This window comes from Malus sylvestris, chromosome 3 (assembly GCF_916048215.2).
Source record: "Malus sylvestris chromosome 3, drMalSylv7.2, whole genome shotgun sequence".
Taxonomy (NCBI): domain Eukaryota; kingdom Viridiplantae; phylum Streptophyta; class Magnoliopsida; order Rosales; family Rosaceae; genus Malus; species Malus sylvestris.
The window spans coordinates 7,257,268-7,272,896 of NC_062262.1; the positions used below are offsets into that span (position 1 = coordinate 7,257,268).

General features: G+C 42.2%; 4 protein-coding genes across 8 annotated transcripts; 2 read left to right on the plus strand and 2 right to left on the minus strand.

Annotated features, from left to right (window-relative positions):
* LOC126616827 (protein TOC75-3, chloroplastic-like) lies at nt 1–3,505 on the plus strand. The gene is made up of 7 exons (XM_050284956.1): nt 1–1,261; nt 1,448–1,669; nt 1,773–1,880; nt 1,991–2,182; nt 2,306–2,554; nt 2,745–2,999; nt 3,126–3,505. The coding sequence occupies exons 1-7, from the start codon at nt 92–94 to the stop codon at nt 3,363–3,365; spliced, it is 2,436 nt and encodes an 811-aa protein (XP_050140913.1). The 5' UTR covers nt 1–91; the 3' UTR covers nt 3,366–3,505.
* Nucleotides 3,506–4,116: 611 nt separating this feature from the next.
* LOC126616829 (chaperone protein dnaJ 20, chloroplastic-like) lies at nt 4,117–7,468 on the minus strand. Of its 3 annotated transcripts, none has more exons than XM_050284962.1 (5): nt 6,926–7,468; nt 5,667–5,835; nt 5,109–5,141; nt 4,872–4,974; nt 4,117–4,715 (listed from the first exon to the last, which is right to left on the minus strand). In XM_050284962.1, the coding sequence occupies exons 1-5, from the start codon at nt 7,253–7,255 to the stop codon at nt 4,667–4,669; spliced, it is 684 nt and encodes a 227-aa protein (XP_050140919.1). In that variant the 5' UTR covers nt 7,256–7,468; the 3' UTR covers nt 4,117–4,666. The 3 variants fall into 3 exon arrangements, with proteins under 3 accessions (XP_050140919.1, XP_050140917.1, XP_050140918.1); XM_050284960.1 differs by having other exon boundaries at nt 4,872–4,966; nt 6,926–7,458; XM_050284961.1 differs by lacking the exon at nt 5,109–5,141 and having other exon boundaries at nt 4,872–4,966; nt 6,926–7,454.
* A 1,021-nt stretch (nt 7,469–8,489) lies between these two features.
* Nucleotides 8,490–11,220, plus strand: LOC126615515 (pentatricopeptide repeat-containing protein At5g59600-like). The gene is made up of 2 exons (XM_050283331.1): nt 8,490–8,493; nt 10,279–11,220. Exons 1-2 carry the CDS (start codon nt 8,490–8,492, stop codon nt 10,800–10,802), a joined length of 528 nt encoding a protein of 175 aa, XP_050139288.1. The 3' UTR covers nt 10,803–11,220.
* On the minus strand, nt 11,027–14,128 carry LOC126616828 (transcription factor BOA-like). 3 transcript variants are annotated; one of them, XM_050284957.1, is made up of 2 exons: nt 12,832–14,127; nt 11,027–11,339 (listed from the first exon to the last, which is right to left on the minus strand). In XM_050284957.1, exon 1 carries the CDS (start codon nt 13,841–13,843, stop codon nt 12,857–12,859), a length of 987 nt encoding a protein of 328 aa, XP_050140914.1. In that variant the 5' UTR covers nt 13,844–14,127; the 3' UTR covers nt 11,027–11,339; nt 12,832–12,856. The 3 variants fall into 3 exon arrangements, with proteins under 3 accessions (XP_050140914.1, XP_050140916.1, XP_050140915.1); XM_050284959.1 differs by lacking the exon at nt 11,027–11,339 and adding an exon at nt 11,673–12,036 and having other exon boundaries at nt 12,832–14,128; XM_050284958.1 differs by lacking the exon at nt 11,027–11,339 and adding an exon at nt 11,673–12,042.
* Between the last annotated feature and the right edge of the window lie 1,501 nt (nt 14,129–15,629).

Consider the following 15,629-nt stretch of genomic DNA (forward strand, 5'->3'; position numbering starts at 1 on the left):
TCCAAAAGTCCAAACCCAATAAACCCCTCTTTTCATTAGAGAGGGGCCTTATCTCTTCTCGACATTCTTCCGCTGCTGCACCCCCAACACAATGTTCGCAGCGGCGCCCTCCTCCGCCTACCTCAACCCCAAGCCCACCGTCCTCCCCTCCTCCGCCCGCACCCTTTCCCCGCCCATCACATACGCCGCCGCTTCTAACAGCCGTCGACCAGTCGCTGAATGTCACCTCTCCTCCAATACCCCCTCGCCCCTCTCCCAAAACCCTAAACCTTCCTCCACCTCCCTCAAAACCCTCTCCAAAGCTCTCGCAGCCGCCTCCACAGTCACCCTCATCTTAAATTTGCGATCTTTTTCCGGGAACGGAAATTCCGGTGGTGGCGGAGGTGGGTTTGGAGGCGGAGGTGGAAGGGGAGATGGGTTCGGCGGCGGCGAAGATGGGTTTGGTGGGTTTTTGAAGAGGCTGTTGTTTGGGTCACAGACGGCCATCGCGGACGAGCCTCAGTCCCAAGAGTGGGACTCGCATGGGTTACCGGCCAACATTGTTGTCCAGCTCAACAAGCTCAGTGGGTTCAAGAAATACAAGGTCTCCGAGATCTTGTTCTTCGATCGGCGGCGGTGGAGCACCGTCGGCACCGAAGACTCGTTCTTCGAAATGGTATCCCTGAGACCCGGCGGCGTTTACACCAAAGCCCAGTTGCAGAAGGAGCTGGAAACCTTAGCCAACTGCGGGATGTTCGAGAAGGTCGATTTGGAAGGGAAGACGAACCCAGATGGGACTCTAGGCGTTACAATCTCGTTCACAGAGAGCACATGGCAGTCAGCGGACAAGTTCCGGTGCATCAATGTGGGTCTGATGGCGCAGTCGAAGCCCATTGAAATGGACCCGGACATGACCGATAAGGAAAAGCTCGAGTATTTTCGGAACCAGGAGAAGGATTACAAGAGAAGGATTGATAGGGCAAGGCCTTGTTTGTTGCCGGCGCCTGTGCAGAGGGAAGTGCTGCTGATGTTGAGGGAACAAGGGAAGGTGAGTGCGAGGCTGTTGCAGAAGATTCGAGACCGGGTTCAGAAGTGGTATCAGGATGAAGGGTATGCTTGTGCACAGGTTGTGAATTTTGGGAATTTGAATACCAAGGAGGTGGTTTGTGAGGTTGTGGAAGGGGATATCACCCAGCTGCTTATTCAGTTCCAGGATAAGCTCGGGAATATCGTGGAAGGGAACACTCAGATCCCCGTGGTGAAGAGGGAATTGCCCAGGCAGGTACGTATATCATCCCTTAAACGAAATGTACTGCTTATGTATTTAATGGGTTTTTGGTTGTTTGTTGAATTGCATTTCGGTTGCATGATTTTGCTATCAGATTAGCTTGTTTCTCAAGTTATATGTATTTTTCCAATTTGCAATGGGGTGATTTATTGACTTGTTGAACTCTTTGGTGAATGTTAGCTTCGGCCTGGTTATGTTTTTAACATAGAAGCAGGGAAACAAGCTCTGAGGAACATAAATTCCCTAGCTTTGTTTTCAAACATTGAAGTGAACCCACGGCCTGATGAGAAGAACGAAGGAGGGATAATTGTTGAAATAAAGCTAAAAGAACTAGAACAGAAGACAGCTGAACTTAACACGGAATGGAACATTGTTCCTGGACGCGGAGGTTATCCGACTCTGGTATGTGTAAAGTGATCTCTTTGCTCTGCTAATCAACCATGAAGATTCTGGAGGTTTCAATTTTGTAATTCTGATTGTATTGTATTGTATGTTGTATGTATAGGCTTCACTAGAGCCTGGTGGAACTGTTACATTTGAGCATCGGAATCTCGGTGGCCTGAATAGGTCTATTCTGGGATCAATAACCACCAGCAACTTCTTGAATCCTCAGGTAATCTTGCCTTACCAAGAGTATACCCATTCCTGTATCTAAGTTAACTGATGGTTTAATACCTTTGCATAGATTCTGTTTTCATGTTTTTTCTGTGGTTTATCTCTCAGGATGATCTTTCTTTTAAGCTTGAGTATGTGCATCCATATCTGGATGGCGTGTACAATCCCCGCAATCGTACTCTCCGTGTAAGCTGCTTCAACAGCCGAAAACTAAGTCCAGTCTTTACTGGTGGGCCAGGGGCTGATGAAGTTCCCCCTATTTGGGTTGATCGAGCTGGAGTTAAGGCTAATATAACAGAGGTGATTTTCATCGTTTTTCTTAATGTTTGATGCAGTCCGTTATGATTTATTCAACAGAGGTACTTGTCATTTTTATTTTTTCCGTTGTTATGATTACCTAACTTGATAGCCTATGCCTACCAGAATTTCACCCGTCAGAGCAAATTCACTTATGGACTTGTAATGGAAGAGATAACTACACGTGATGAGCGCAGTCATGTCTGTTCTAATGGCCAAAGAGTATTGCCAAGTGGAGGAGTCAGTGAAGATGGACCTCCAACAACTCTCAGCGGTACAGGCATTGACCGCCTGGCATTTTTACAATCAAATATCACCCGTGATAACACCAAGTTTGTGAATGGAGCTATAGTTGGTCAGAGGAATGTGTTTCAGGTAACCTCATATCTTGTACAGTGTAGCTTTTAGAACAAGCGGGGAAAGAAAAAAAATGTCTTTAAGGGAAAGCCGTTCTCATGAATTTTGTTTTAGATTTATCTAGAATTGTTGTTGTTCTATTTACCTGTCTGTGTAACATGCTCTAGAGACTTTGTTAACTTGCATACTTTTTCGTATGAAATTGCAGGTTGACCAAGGCATTGGTGTTGGCAGCAACTTCCCCTTCTTTAACCGTCACCAGCTAACATTAACAAGATTTTTCCAGCTGAAGGAAGTCGAGGAAGGTGCTGGTAAACCACCACCACCCGTGCTTGTACTTCACGGACACTATGGTGGCTGTATAGGAGACCTACCAAGTTATGATGCATTTACCCTTGGCGGTCCATATTCTGTCAGGGGTTACAACATGGGCGAGATAGGTGCAGCTAGAAACATCCTTGAGGTGGGAACTACTTTTGAAAATTTAACTCGGTCCTCGATATGATGTCATAGGCAGTGAAAGACTTTCCCCATACACAAAAATTACGATATATGATTAGCTGATTTCTTTTCCCATTGTTATCTCCAGCTTGCTGCTGAACTACGGATACCCGTGAAAGGTACACATGTATATGCATTTGCAGAGCACGGAAATGATCTAGGAACCTCCAAGGAAGTCAAAGGTAACCCTACAGAGGTATACAGGCGATTGGGTCACGGGTCAGCATATGGCGTTGGCGTCAAGTTAGGTTTAGTAAGAGCTGAGTATGCCGTCGATCACAACTCTGGCACAGGTGCAGTATTCTTCCGTTTCGGCGAGAGGTTTTGAGATGCGGCTAGTTTTTATCAGTTTTGTTAATTTGGCCTGTAGTTTTTCGAAACAATTATTTTTTATTTATGTCGCAATTCGTTTCAAATGGTTTGATAAACATAAATTCAACTTGAGTGAGAATTGTTAATGCTTGTATCTGACGCAGTTGCAACTAATAAGAGGCAAAGGAGACTTAAGATTATTTAGGAAAACTAATGAAAATGGCTTGAAAACTTTGAGTTTTAATTATAAGGACAAAATAAAGGGTAAAGTGAATAGTATCAGGATTGATTTTTTAGTGTAAAAATGTAGTTTTTCATTAAAGTGAACAGTACCGTGAGTTTTTCGTTAAAATTTTCTTATTTATTCGCCTTTAAACTTCCGGTCTCCCTCGCTGGAATCTCTCCCTTTTAGATTCTCTCGACGCTTGCTTTCTAATTAATTCAATTCCTCCCGTTCTGATTACGGATTAGTAAACGAGCCTAAGTGTGGCAATAGGAACAAGGCTTCATCTTTGATGCCTTCAACAAAGGATTGGAGTGAAGTCACGTTTCAATGTCGCTCCCCTTATCGGCTTCGTTTTCCCTACCACTTCCCTTTACCGGCTTGATTGAATAATCTGTTGCAAGCCATGAGCAGAAAGAACTCAAAACTTGATTTACTTGCAAAATTATCTGAATTCCAATTTTCTGCAGCAAAGAGATGGATCAACCAATATAATTGCGAATCACACGAGCAGCTGCGTTGAATACATACGCCTCGAGCAGGCTTGTTGCACAATAAACTTGTACTCCACTTGATTTCATTCATCTTTGTTGATTGTTTTACAAGATATGATCTCAGCACAAGCTCCAAACAGAAGCCCAAGAGACTATAAACATCGACTTGTACTCTATATAAACTATACCCTTGGATGAAATAACTTGACTTCGAAAAAATAATGAAGTACTTCAGCAAGCGCATCTTCTTTTCCGCCTTCATACTTCCAGTCTCCCTCTACCATACAACAAAACCCCCATCGATCGATCTCTCCTTTTCCTTCTCTCATCCTTTGCTTTCCGCTAAAGTGCGGTAATATGATTTTAAGGCTTCACCTTCGATGCTTCCAACAGAGCATTGACGTGGTGATGCCGTGTTCCTATGCTACAATCCCAATTCCTTTTTTAACCGAGCAAGAGTAGCTTCTATCTCATCAATGTTATCCTCTATGCTGCTCTCCTTACCAGTTTCGTTTTGACCAACATTTCCTGTTCTCTGTTCCCCGGAGCTTCTGAAAGGATTGCCTTCATCACTGTTATTTACTCCGTCTTCTGGATCTGTTATGTTGAGTTCTTTCTCAAGAAATTCCACCAGTTCTTCTCCAATCTCCTGCAAAGTGTACATAAAATTATAAGAGAGGTTTCCTTGGTAAACGTTCACGTTGAAACACTGGTATTTGCAAGTCATAACTTCAAATGGCCGCAAAGATGGTTTAGTTTAATTGCGTTTTCAGAAAGGTATAGTGGGAACTTAATAATCTCTCACCCCCAGTTCCTCCCATAGACTCTTTGGCTTTCCTTGTGACGAAGCACTCGCTTCCCAGTTCTGGAATTCTTCTTGAATGTCTTTAAAGAAGTCCTCTGCAGCACTGAAAAAGACTCATGACGCCACAATAATTTTAATTGCAAAAAAGAGGATAACAAAATGGCTCGTTGAGATTTGAGAACAATGCAATGCAAACATTACAGCCTGTATGATGTCTCACAGAGAGGACAAATCTACCTATTGTAATTTGAACATCCCTCAAAAAATTACCTGCACAATGAAGGGCTTAAGAATAAGAACATGCTAAAGACACCTGTATATAGATTGGTCCATGCTATATTTTGGTCAATATAAGACACTACACATCAGCGTCTTAACAGTAATACGGATAATCCGTTGAGATTTAAACGGTCATTTGGACCAAAAGATCCTTCGAGTGAAGGTCCAATTAACTGCATGTTTGATACTGCAATGTCACAGGAAGCATGAAATCTTTGTCCGACAGATTATCAGACATGTTTCGAGTGAAACATATATAGTATTGGACTATATTGATTCATAAAGGTCGTACCCAGTGCACAAGGCTCTCGCTTTACGCAAGGTCTGGGAGAGGTGAATATCAGCTAGCCTTACCCCCATTTATATTGATTCATAAAAAAAGGTCGTACCCAGTGCACAAGGCTCCCGCTTTACGCAGGGTCTGGGAGAGGTGAATGTCGGCTAGCCTTACCCCCATTTATGGAGAGGCTGCTCCCAAGTCAGCAGAATTCATGTGCAAATTTACTAAGTTCTTACCAAATCCGTAAAACTCCTCTTCATCTTGAGACTTCTTGCTCTGGTTTTTTTGAGCAGAGGAATAGGAATAGTCAGATCCGAAATTAGAGTCGTATTTTCCCCGAGATTTAGAACTCAGCAATGTATTGTAGGCATGCTTAATCCGCATAAATTTCTCCTGTGCATTTGCCTGTACAAACAAAAAAAGTTAGGACTAGTGAAACCCTTGCTAAGCACTCTTGATAGAAGGGATGAGCTAAAAAACAGATTCAAAACAGCAATTCATATCCACTATACCACCTGGCAATACAAACTACAAAAGGGGGCAACTGGAAATTTGGAAGGGCATGAATCGCACGTCACAGTTTAGCACACAACGTAATGTGCCTCGATAGTTGGCTGGGTGCCACAAATCACAAAATACAATTCGGGTAGCAGCATATCCTAGGATCATTTGTTTGGAGTTTGGTGGAATCATTTCAAGATTGTTGTCTACACAATCTGTAAGAACAGAATCCTTAACACCATAGGATTCTTTCGACAAGAGGGATAATTATAACCCTGTATACATTGTACTGTTATTCATGAATCAAATCAAGGAGTTACATGGTAGCAGCTAAAATCAGTCCTAGGGGTTCAAGGAGTCATAATTCCCTCCCAGAGAGAGAATGTACCTCTCGCAATAAGCCTGCGGTTTTATCCCCCGACATGGTGACAAGAGTGATAAACACAGAATGTATCATTCGACATTCATTTTCTCTAATCCAGAAACATCACAATACTCAGTTATGAAAGATCCTTAACTTCCCCAATTGGGTAACTAAAGAATAACATACTTAACTCTTTTCTGCAATTGGGTAACAAAAATATAACATTAGCTTCTGCAAATGAGTAACCAACAAATAACATAGTTTATAACCAACAAACAACAGAGCCTCATCCCACTAAATGGGGTCGGCTGTTTGAAACCTAGAACAACACTGCGCTCGGTTTTGCGCCAAGCCCTCCGTTAGCTCAAAATAGTTTATAAACAAACTCCAAAAAAATAAAATTGAAACTGCCTCCTCCAATGAATCGGCATCCTTTAAACTTGGTAAGCAAAGATTTAATGAACACGAAATCAAATCAAATACCTAAAAATTATATCATCACACAAATAATTAGGGAAAAAAAAAACTACCCAGAAATTAAAAACCTTCAATTTGCAGCTAAAGCACTAGCAATTCCACAACCCCACAAAAATATAAGTTATGGGTTTGAATCCGTAAACTGTTAATTACCTCTTTGTTAACATCGGGGTGATACTTAAGAGCAAGTTTGCGATAAGCCCTTTTGATCTCGACATCAGTTGCAGAAGGAGACACGCCCAGAACCTGGTAAGGAGACTCTCTGCGACTCGCTCTCAAAACGGTCGCAAAACGCCGCCGTTTCTGGTTCAAATTCGAGAAGCTGGTTACGGGTTTCGAAAATTCGGGTCGGGTTTGCAGAAAAAGCAGAGATCTCGAAGAAGAAGAAGAAGAAGAAGAAGAAGAAGAAGAAGAAGAAGAAGGAGGGAGGTTGAAGAAACAGAGGGTGTGTGGAGTTAGAGGCAGGAGAGCCAATCCATGCATTGTTCGTCGACGTCGGGGGAAGAATTTATGAGAAATTTGATGATTACTTTCATGTCCCTTAGAAGATTGTGGTTGAGAAAATGTGAAGCTTTGGAAGTTGGGTTGTGCTGCTTCCTGCTTTCATTGGTGGCTCTGTTTTGAGCTTCCAACGTTCTGGAGAGGGATGGAGAGTAAAATCGACGGCCAAGATTTTGGATCAGTTGTTTGGAAATGTGGACCCACTTTCTATTTTGGGGGATAGAGTTGTTGTAAGGCAGTGACGGTATTACAAACTAATAAAACATTATGGTGAAAAATTGAAATGAATAACATTTGTAGTAGCTTAATGAGTGAGTTAGTTCTTGACCATTTTTATGCACTTGTGTATAGTATACATCGGGTCTCTAACCGTCACAACGTGTTTATTGGATATTTAATAGCATGTTGAAACATTCGATTTTTGTGTGCATATAATACATAAGAGTATAGTAGAATTTTATGATAAGGGATCCTTAATCATATTATCTTCTCATTTGTGTTATAGTACTAGAATACACTTAAAAGTATAACTAACTCACGTGTCACAATATAAATAGACGGTTTATGCTTTAGGCCTTAGGATAATTTATTAATAGGCAATTTATAACTTCATGTGAGTATATTAGTTATATTGCGTGACGATGTTCCAGCATTTCACAATAATTCTTCCTTGTAACATGCGTAGATTGTTATCTAAATTTCACAAATTGTGAAGCATTGTCATTGACGTCAATTTTGTGATAATTTCCGTTAAAAGAGGTAATTATGTAATTTTAATATGCTCCTTAAAATAGACTCGTATGAGTTTCACATTTCACGAATTTGTCATGACTCATGAATGACCAATACTCTAAATTGTGCGATAATTTTAATGAATTTTAATTATTAAACGAAAACTACAATTCAATCATAATTCGAGGACAGATATTCCAATTTTCTTTTTAACTTTTGACGCAAATTGTAATTGTAACCTGTACTCTTCACTTCAATCTTCTGGTATAACGGTAGTTTGGTTATTCCCCGCGCTTTACAGTTGCTGTTCCAATGTTAATGCGCGGTTCCAAAGTCCAAGCACTCCCATCGGCTCAGTAGAGCAACTGCATCAACCACCGTCCATTTCAATCATCACCCGGTTTCTACCCAAATCTGATCGAAACCTACGCTCGTGATCGACAGTTGCACTCGGGAAGAGCACTCCACGCCCATTTAATCACCAATGGGTTGGCCGGTTTGACCCGTTTTGCCTCCAAGCTCATAGCTTTGTATGTTTCTTGTGGCCAAATAGTTCATGCCCGCAAACTGTTCGACAAAATTCCCCAGACGAACATCCGCCGCTGGTTTGCTCTCATCGGAGCCTGTGCTCGTTGTGGGTTTTATCAGCAGGCAATGTGTTTGTTTGGGATAAAATCTGAACTTTGGGCCAGAGAGAAAGCCGGCCCAAACCCAAGGCCCAGAGGAAAACTTAGGAGGCAGGAAAGAGGCTTTCGGCTGGGCACAAGTTACAAAGGCCACCTGCTTACCTGCTCAAAGACCACAGGGGGTAGGTTATTCAGTCACTGCACAGCCCAATAAAGTACTTTATTGGTGGCATTCATGTAAAAAAGCTAGTGAGTCATCACCAAACCGCATTCGGGCAACCGCTATTGCTACAAGAACCCAAGCTGAAGTCGTCTATAAAAGGAGGAAGAGAAGACAGAATTAAGGACACTCAAACAAACAAACAAAAGCCAAAACTCTGCTCAAGCCAGATTTGCCTTCAACGAAGCTGTAGTCAGCCCAAGCCTTCATCCCATTCGGGATAAACCTTCCCAAACCCCTGTAATAGCTCTGCTACCTTGTTCATGGTGGTATCGATTCATTTTGTATCCTCTTCTCCCCCGTCAACCCCTCTAAAAGCTTTCAGACCTCTGACAGAGCCACAAAGATAGATTTTGTAAGAAGTTCAGCCTTGGCCGATAAGGTTCAAACTTACCCGACTAGCTTTGCTCTGTCTTTGTCTTTTCTTTCTTTTAAAAGCACAATAACATGTTATATATTCCCAGTTATATACAAGTTATTTCTAGCAAAGTCATAATGAAAATAAGTCTTCAGCACTTGAATCCGATCTGAATCGCGTCAGAGTTCAAATCAGATCTAAGTCTGAAGCCCGCGGGCATGTAATTTAAAGATCAGTTTAAAAGTCCTTGGCCTCAAGGCATAAAAAAGAACTCTATGTGGACTCAACCCATCCACGACAATCTTTGACAAGCGAGAAGTCCGAAGTTACTTGGGGCGCAAGTAATCAATCTATTTCTCCGTTTTGTTGCTATTATATCTTGATTCGTAGAAAAGGCTTAAGCAGGGAGTGAATTCTGATAGAAAGCCTCAAGGCCTACACCTAAGGCCCCACGAAGGCATCTATTTAGCTTCATTTCATGTTGTGGTCTAGTTGGTCCGAGTATAAGGATTAACTCTGATGGGAAGCCTCAAGGCCTATACCTAAGGCCCTACAAAGGCACTCATTTGGGTTCGTCCTACCTCTTGGATTCAGATAATCAAAGGTATAATAGTGATAAGACTCTGGCAACCATAAAAGACCAAATATGATACATCCAAGCACTGGTTTAGTTTGACAGGAAGCCTCAAGGCCTATACCTAAGGCCTCACAAAGGCACCTGTTATATCTAACTTGGTTTCTCGGGCGTATACATATTCAATCAAAGCTTAAAACACTCATTCAACATCTGCCATACTGAATATGGCAGTGGCACACCTGAGCACGACAAAGTTAATCTTGATTGTGAGCCTCAAGGCCTACACCTAAGGCCCCACAAAGGCACCCTTTCAAATTAACTTTGCCCTTCTCTTTCAGAACTGCCCGACGAGCCTTGCCCGAAGTTTGTCTTGCCCGACCAAGATCTGCCCGACAAAGGCTTGCCCGAGCGAGCCCGAGAAGAAAGCAGAAGTACGACAGATACCCTCAACCGACGCCATTCTCCCAGGGGAGCTGTGTGCTCGTCCGCCAGGAGATTCCTGCGACGAACAGTGTTTGTTCTGTGAGATGCAGAGAGAGGGTTTGAGGCCGAACAAGATTGTTATTCCCAGTGTTTTGAAAGCCTGTGGGCACCTCTCGGATGTTAAAACCGGCGAGAAACTTCACGCCGTGGTGCTCCTGTTCTCGTTTGAGTTTGATGCTTTTGTTAGCAGTGCTCTCGTTGATATGTACTCGAAGAACGGGAGTGTAGAGAAGGCGCATCGGGTGTTTTATATGATTGCGGAGAAAGATTTGGTGGCTTTGAATGCTATGGTTTCGGGGTTTGCTCAACACGAGGGAATAAAGCCTAATTTGATAACTTGGAACAGTTTGGTTACTGGGTTTTCGCAGAAGGGCGATGAAGCAATGGCGTCTAATCTTTTTACGTTGATGCGCTATAACGGAATTGAGCCTGATGTGGTATCTTGGACTTCAGTTATATCCGGGTTTGTGCAGAATTTTCAGAACGACAAGGCTTTTCGAACATTTAAGCAAATGTTGGGTCATGGATTGTGAAGAAAATGATGAAGAGAAACAAGTTAGGGAAACTTCCGGGTTGCAGTTGGATGGAAGCTGCCTGATATACGAGAAAGGTCCTTGAAGGAAGATTTTGAACTAATTCTGAGGCAAGTGATCGTTGGAACTAATTCCGGAGTCTTTTCATCACACTTTCTTCGCCGGTGCTACCGTTGATCTTTTCTATGCCTGCGGAGGGAAGAGAAGCTGGATAACAGTGAGAATGATAACATGAATTTAAATACTATTGATCATCAAAACAAATACATCTTCTCACCGATGTTTGTTCACCACATACAAGTAGGTTTCAGCCCGACAGGATTTTAAGAACAAAGCCAGTGTAGATGGAGAAACACAAAAGATCTCAACTACAATCTGTAGAGAGGTACAGTATGAATTATTTCAGTTGACAACATAACTTAAACAATTAGTAAAGAACACTCTATGCCACTGCGGGCAGGTAGACGCCATTTTACTGCTGTTGTAGAGGCCGCCGCTTTATCTGATGAAGTCTCTCTGTAGTTATCTTCGAACAATCTGCAAATGATGCGTATAAATTGTACAATAAACATCTATTTCAAGTCCAAGAAGAAAAAAATATCATGACCTACACTTACAAAGGATCCATGCCCCGAATGAACTACCAGTACTATTATGCAACAGAAACCCAAGCTTTAACCGAGAGAAACAAGGAGAATTGGCTAAGATATTCGCTATTTTGAAGAGCAACATACAAAGGCAGAGACTGTAAAAGGTTAACTGAAGCAATTGCAAATATATTTACGAAATGTCGGAACATAACATATCACCATACATGACAAGGGAGGTGAAAAGGTGATAAAAGCGTTCAACCCAGGATTGCAGGACAGGTAACAGACAATTGCTATATCTTTATTGACTTCTTTCCATTGAATCTGGAAAGAAAAGGCTTAATACCTTATTGATACAAAGAATATATAAACTAAGAACAGGTCAGGGATGTGCTCGATGCCCTCAGTGTCAACAATGTAGACTGGGAATGAACCTCCCCCTGTTACGTAACTTGGAATAGGAGTATACATTTAATGAGGGGAGTTTTGCTACATTGGCTGTTCATTCAAAACCCATATGCCTCTAAAGTTTCTCCACATAATTCCTAAGAACCCTTCCCATGCCTGTCAGGTTCGGGATTACCAATCAAGCAAGCTTACAGGTTGAGTTCAAAGAGTTAGCTTCAACCAACATGCTGAAACGTCTGAATCTACACAAAAACATACATTTAATAATCGGAATTTCAACAGTGCTCATCAATACAAAACTGCATTTTATACGCAAACTAGCTGCAACAACAACGAAGCCCAGAAACTGCTATAAATCCTTGCTAAAGATACACAAGCTTATGAGCTGTGATTCCTACAAATGGGATAAACACTTATTTCTCCAACAAGTGACAAATAAAATGGACGAGACCAGTGCACGCGGAATGATATCACATGGAAAACACCATTTCAATCCCAAAATAAGTGCAAGGCATTACTTCAACTCTTTTGTTATATGAGGCATAAACTTAAAATGCAGTGAGACGAGATTCTACGTCCACAAAATGGATTTGGAAAGTCAAGAAGGAAACTCTCTCATCATTCGAAACTTATGATGTAAAATAATACACAGGTCGGGAAACACTCTGAAGATTATTCAACTTTAGGGCCGAAACCTAGTTAGGAAGTGCCTAGTCCTCGATATCATTATTTTGAGTTTATATCAGAAAATACACTGCGCATTTTTAAGAATGGAAATGATTTCCGCACTCCCGTTTCACCTTCATTATTCAATCGAGCCAGGAGAGAGAAAAAGGGAGTGCGGAAATCATTTTCCTTTTGAGAAATCGAACCCCGTAGGTTCAATTAATGAGGCCTAATATAATAAGGGAAACAACAATCAGTCAAACAAGATAAGCAAACGATAGAATCAATTTCCCAGCAATCTAATTCAATCAAATAAAAACTGGAAAGTTAAAACTTCAGTGCACAAGCTCAGGAGAGTCACTCACCTCAACTTTAATGTGTAAAGATTTATCATTTGTCATTAGAACCAGCATGTTGGTACGAAACCATCGAACCCATGTTGTAGTGGTGCGACTCGAACCCATGGTACCCACCGCCGTGACCGCCCGCACCGCCTGGCATGCCCATGTGCCCGTGGTTCATCCCGAGGACCGGCATCTGCATCATCCCGGCAGGCGGGTACGGCATCGGAAACGAAAACTGCCCATTTGCGTGCCCGTGGCTCTGACCCTGACCCGCCTGACCCGAGCCCCCAGCGCCACCGCCGCCACCGCCAGACTCGTGGCGTAAGCTCTGCGGTACCGGCGTGGTGGCGAAAAGCTGGTCCGACGAGGAGGACCCCACGTCGCCGGATAAGCCCTGCATCCTCTTCAAGTAGAGGCGGTACTTCTGCAGGTGGCTGGCGACGTTTTCGCGTGTCAATCCCTCGACGTTCATCAGCTGCATAATCGTCTTGGGCACCGCGTTCTTGATCCCCAGGTGGGCCACCACTTCCACGAACCGCTTGTGCAGCTGCGGGGTCCACACCAGCCGCGGCCGCTTCAGCGTCCGTGCTGACATGTCGTCCGGCGAGAAATTCTCGGTCCTCAGCGCCGAATCCGCCTCCTCCGTACTGCAATCGACCTTCCGCGACTTTCTCGAATCGGATCCGTACCTCTCGCCGCTCTCGTCCACCTCCACGACCATCGGCTCCACCACGTCGTCGCTGCGGTTCTCGTCGAACGACTTGTAGTTCGACGACGAGAACCCTTGGGAGTGGGCGCCGCCGCGGAGCGTCGAGACCGTCTTATGCGACGCGCGGTTGACGTCGAAGGCCGTGCGGCAGGTCTCCGGCGAGATGCTGAAGGCCGAGGCTAATTCGATCGGAATCAACGGCTGGGATAACGGAGTCAAATCATCAGCGCTCGGCAGCCCCGCCTCCCACTCTGAAACCCGCGCCTCGTCGTCGCCGCCGCTACCAGCGCCTTCGTACTCACTCATTCTTACCTCCTCACCCATTTGCAAACAGCTCAATCTCTCTCTCTCTCTCTCTTTTTTTTTTTTCAAATTTTTTGTTGCTTTTTCAGATTTTTGTCATAGAATTGTTCGTGTCGGGATCGGATCGGGTTGGGAGAAAAATCAGGAGAAAAACGAAGACCAATTGAGAGAAGCAGAAGAGGAACAAGTAGATTGGAGAATTCGGGAGATTCGGAGGACTGTTTGGCAAGTGAGAAAACGGGTGGGAAAATTATTTTTCCTTTTTTCCTCTTTTTATTATTTTATTCTTCTTCTACGCTTTGTGGTAGAAAAAGTGCAATATCTGATTCGCTCTTGCGCCGACGTGGACGACTTAAGGCAGATATTTTTGATCTTCTAAATATCTCATCCTTTTCTTTTTCTTCTCCACTCGCTACCCCACATTTCATCAATCCTACTCGCGCTTATCTGTTGACACGTTTCACGATTCGGCACTCGTGTTCCGAATTTGAAATGACTGGAATGGCCTTGGCGGAAGAAAGTGCTCGCTCTTTTGGGGGGTATTTTTGGTAATTAATGGTGAATATTATTTTTTCTTGAAAATTTTATTTCAAAAGCGGATGGACCAATGAGAAATGAGAGATGTTGGTGAACAGCTGTTCTTTTTAGTAGGTATTGAGCATGACGGTGATGAATACCTAATCGTACGGCGGCAAAACAAGCACTTGGTCCAAATGTGTTATCTACATTTTTTTTTTGTTTTTTTTACATTTTTTATTTTTATTTTTAGCTGTTGAATTGAACAAATTGAAAAAGATTAATGACAAAAAATTAACAAGATGTGTCGGAGGCAAAATTAGGGGTGTGAAGAACACTATCCTTCCTAAATACAATTAAGACCATTTACATGTTTTGTATTAGTTAGATAGCCTTTTCGCTCACCATCTTTAAATGGTGGTAATGCTCACCACCTGATTTATTACTATTTGATGAGTTCAAATTTTGAAATTCATGTTTATCTACCATATAAATTTCAAAATTTAAACTCATTCAACGATGATAAATAAAGTGATTACATAACTATCACTTGAAGGTGGTAAGCAAAAATGTTCCTCATTAGTTATTATAAGTAGTGTTCTTGATTTAAATTTGAGTCGGGAGTACAAGTTTTAGTTCTAGCTTGAGAAATGGAGTGGATTTGAGCAAAATTTGACAAATTGAAACCCTAATTTTGGATGGTCATATCGATAATTTGTTAACTTGTACAAAACCCGTTCATTCATAATCCAAGTTAGGGCTGAATTTTGGCATGTTAAGCCTTAATCTTGGTTCAAAAATATGCATGCCTGGCTTAGTTGTTCCTGCATGTGAATGATTATGAGTTGTTTATGCATCAACGACTTACATTCACACATGAGTACGCGGCGTAGCATTCCCAACCCCGATTATATTACACTCCTAATTCACTGTTTACCAAGTTCATCAAGCTTAAGTTGTAAAACTCAACAGGAAACAAAAATGATTTCAACACATTCATTTTCTCCTTTTGCAAACCCATGTTTATTTCAGTCTCTTGATTCTCCTTTATTTTGTTTCAATTCAAAATCCAAAAATCAATAGGGTATATAAAAAGATAGTGTGCGGAAATCACTATGTTTTAAAAAAAAAAAAATATATATATATCAAAGTTCATTTGTTCTTTGAAATTGGGGGATTATTGTGCTAGGACTTGACTTTTTTCTTTTCTTTTTGCAGAAAAAAAAAGAACAACTGGTGGCAAGTCATGGTTATCTACCTTTTCCAGGTCTAGAGAGGCTATAGGGAATTT

Coding starts and splice junctions, on each gene's coding strand:
- LOC126616827 (XM_050284956.1), top strand. CDS start 92: ATGTTCGCAGCGGCGCCCTCCTCCGCCTACCTCAACCCCAAGCCCACC. Junction 1,881..1,990: donor GCAACTTCTTGAATCCTCAG/GTAATCTTGCCT, acceptor TTTATCTCTCAG/GATGATCTTTCTTTTAAGCT. Junction 3,000..3,125: donor CAGCTAGAAACATCCTTGAG/GTGGGAACTACT, acceptor TGTTATCTCCAG/CTTGCTGCTGAACTACGGAT.
- LOC126616829 (XM_050284960.1), bottom strand. CDS start 7,255: ATGCATGGATTGGCTCTCCTGCCTCTAACTCCACACACCCTCTGTTTC. Junction 5,142..5,666: donor AGAGGAGTTTTACGGATTTG/GTAAGAACTTAG, acceptor TTCATTGTGCAG/GTAATTTTTTGAGGGATGTT. Junction 4,716..4,871: donor GTCTATGGGAGGAACTGGGG/GTGAGAGATTAT, acceptor TACACTTTGCAG/GAGATTGGAGAAGAACTGGT.
- LOC126616828 (XM_050284957.1), bottom strand. CDS start 13,843: ATGGGTGAGGAGGTAAGAATGAGTGAGTACGAAGGCGCTGGTAGCGGC.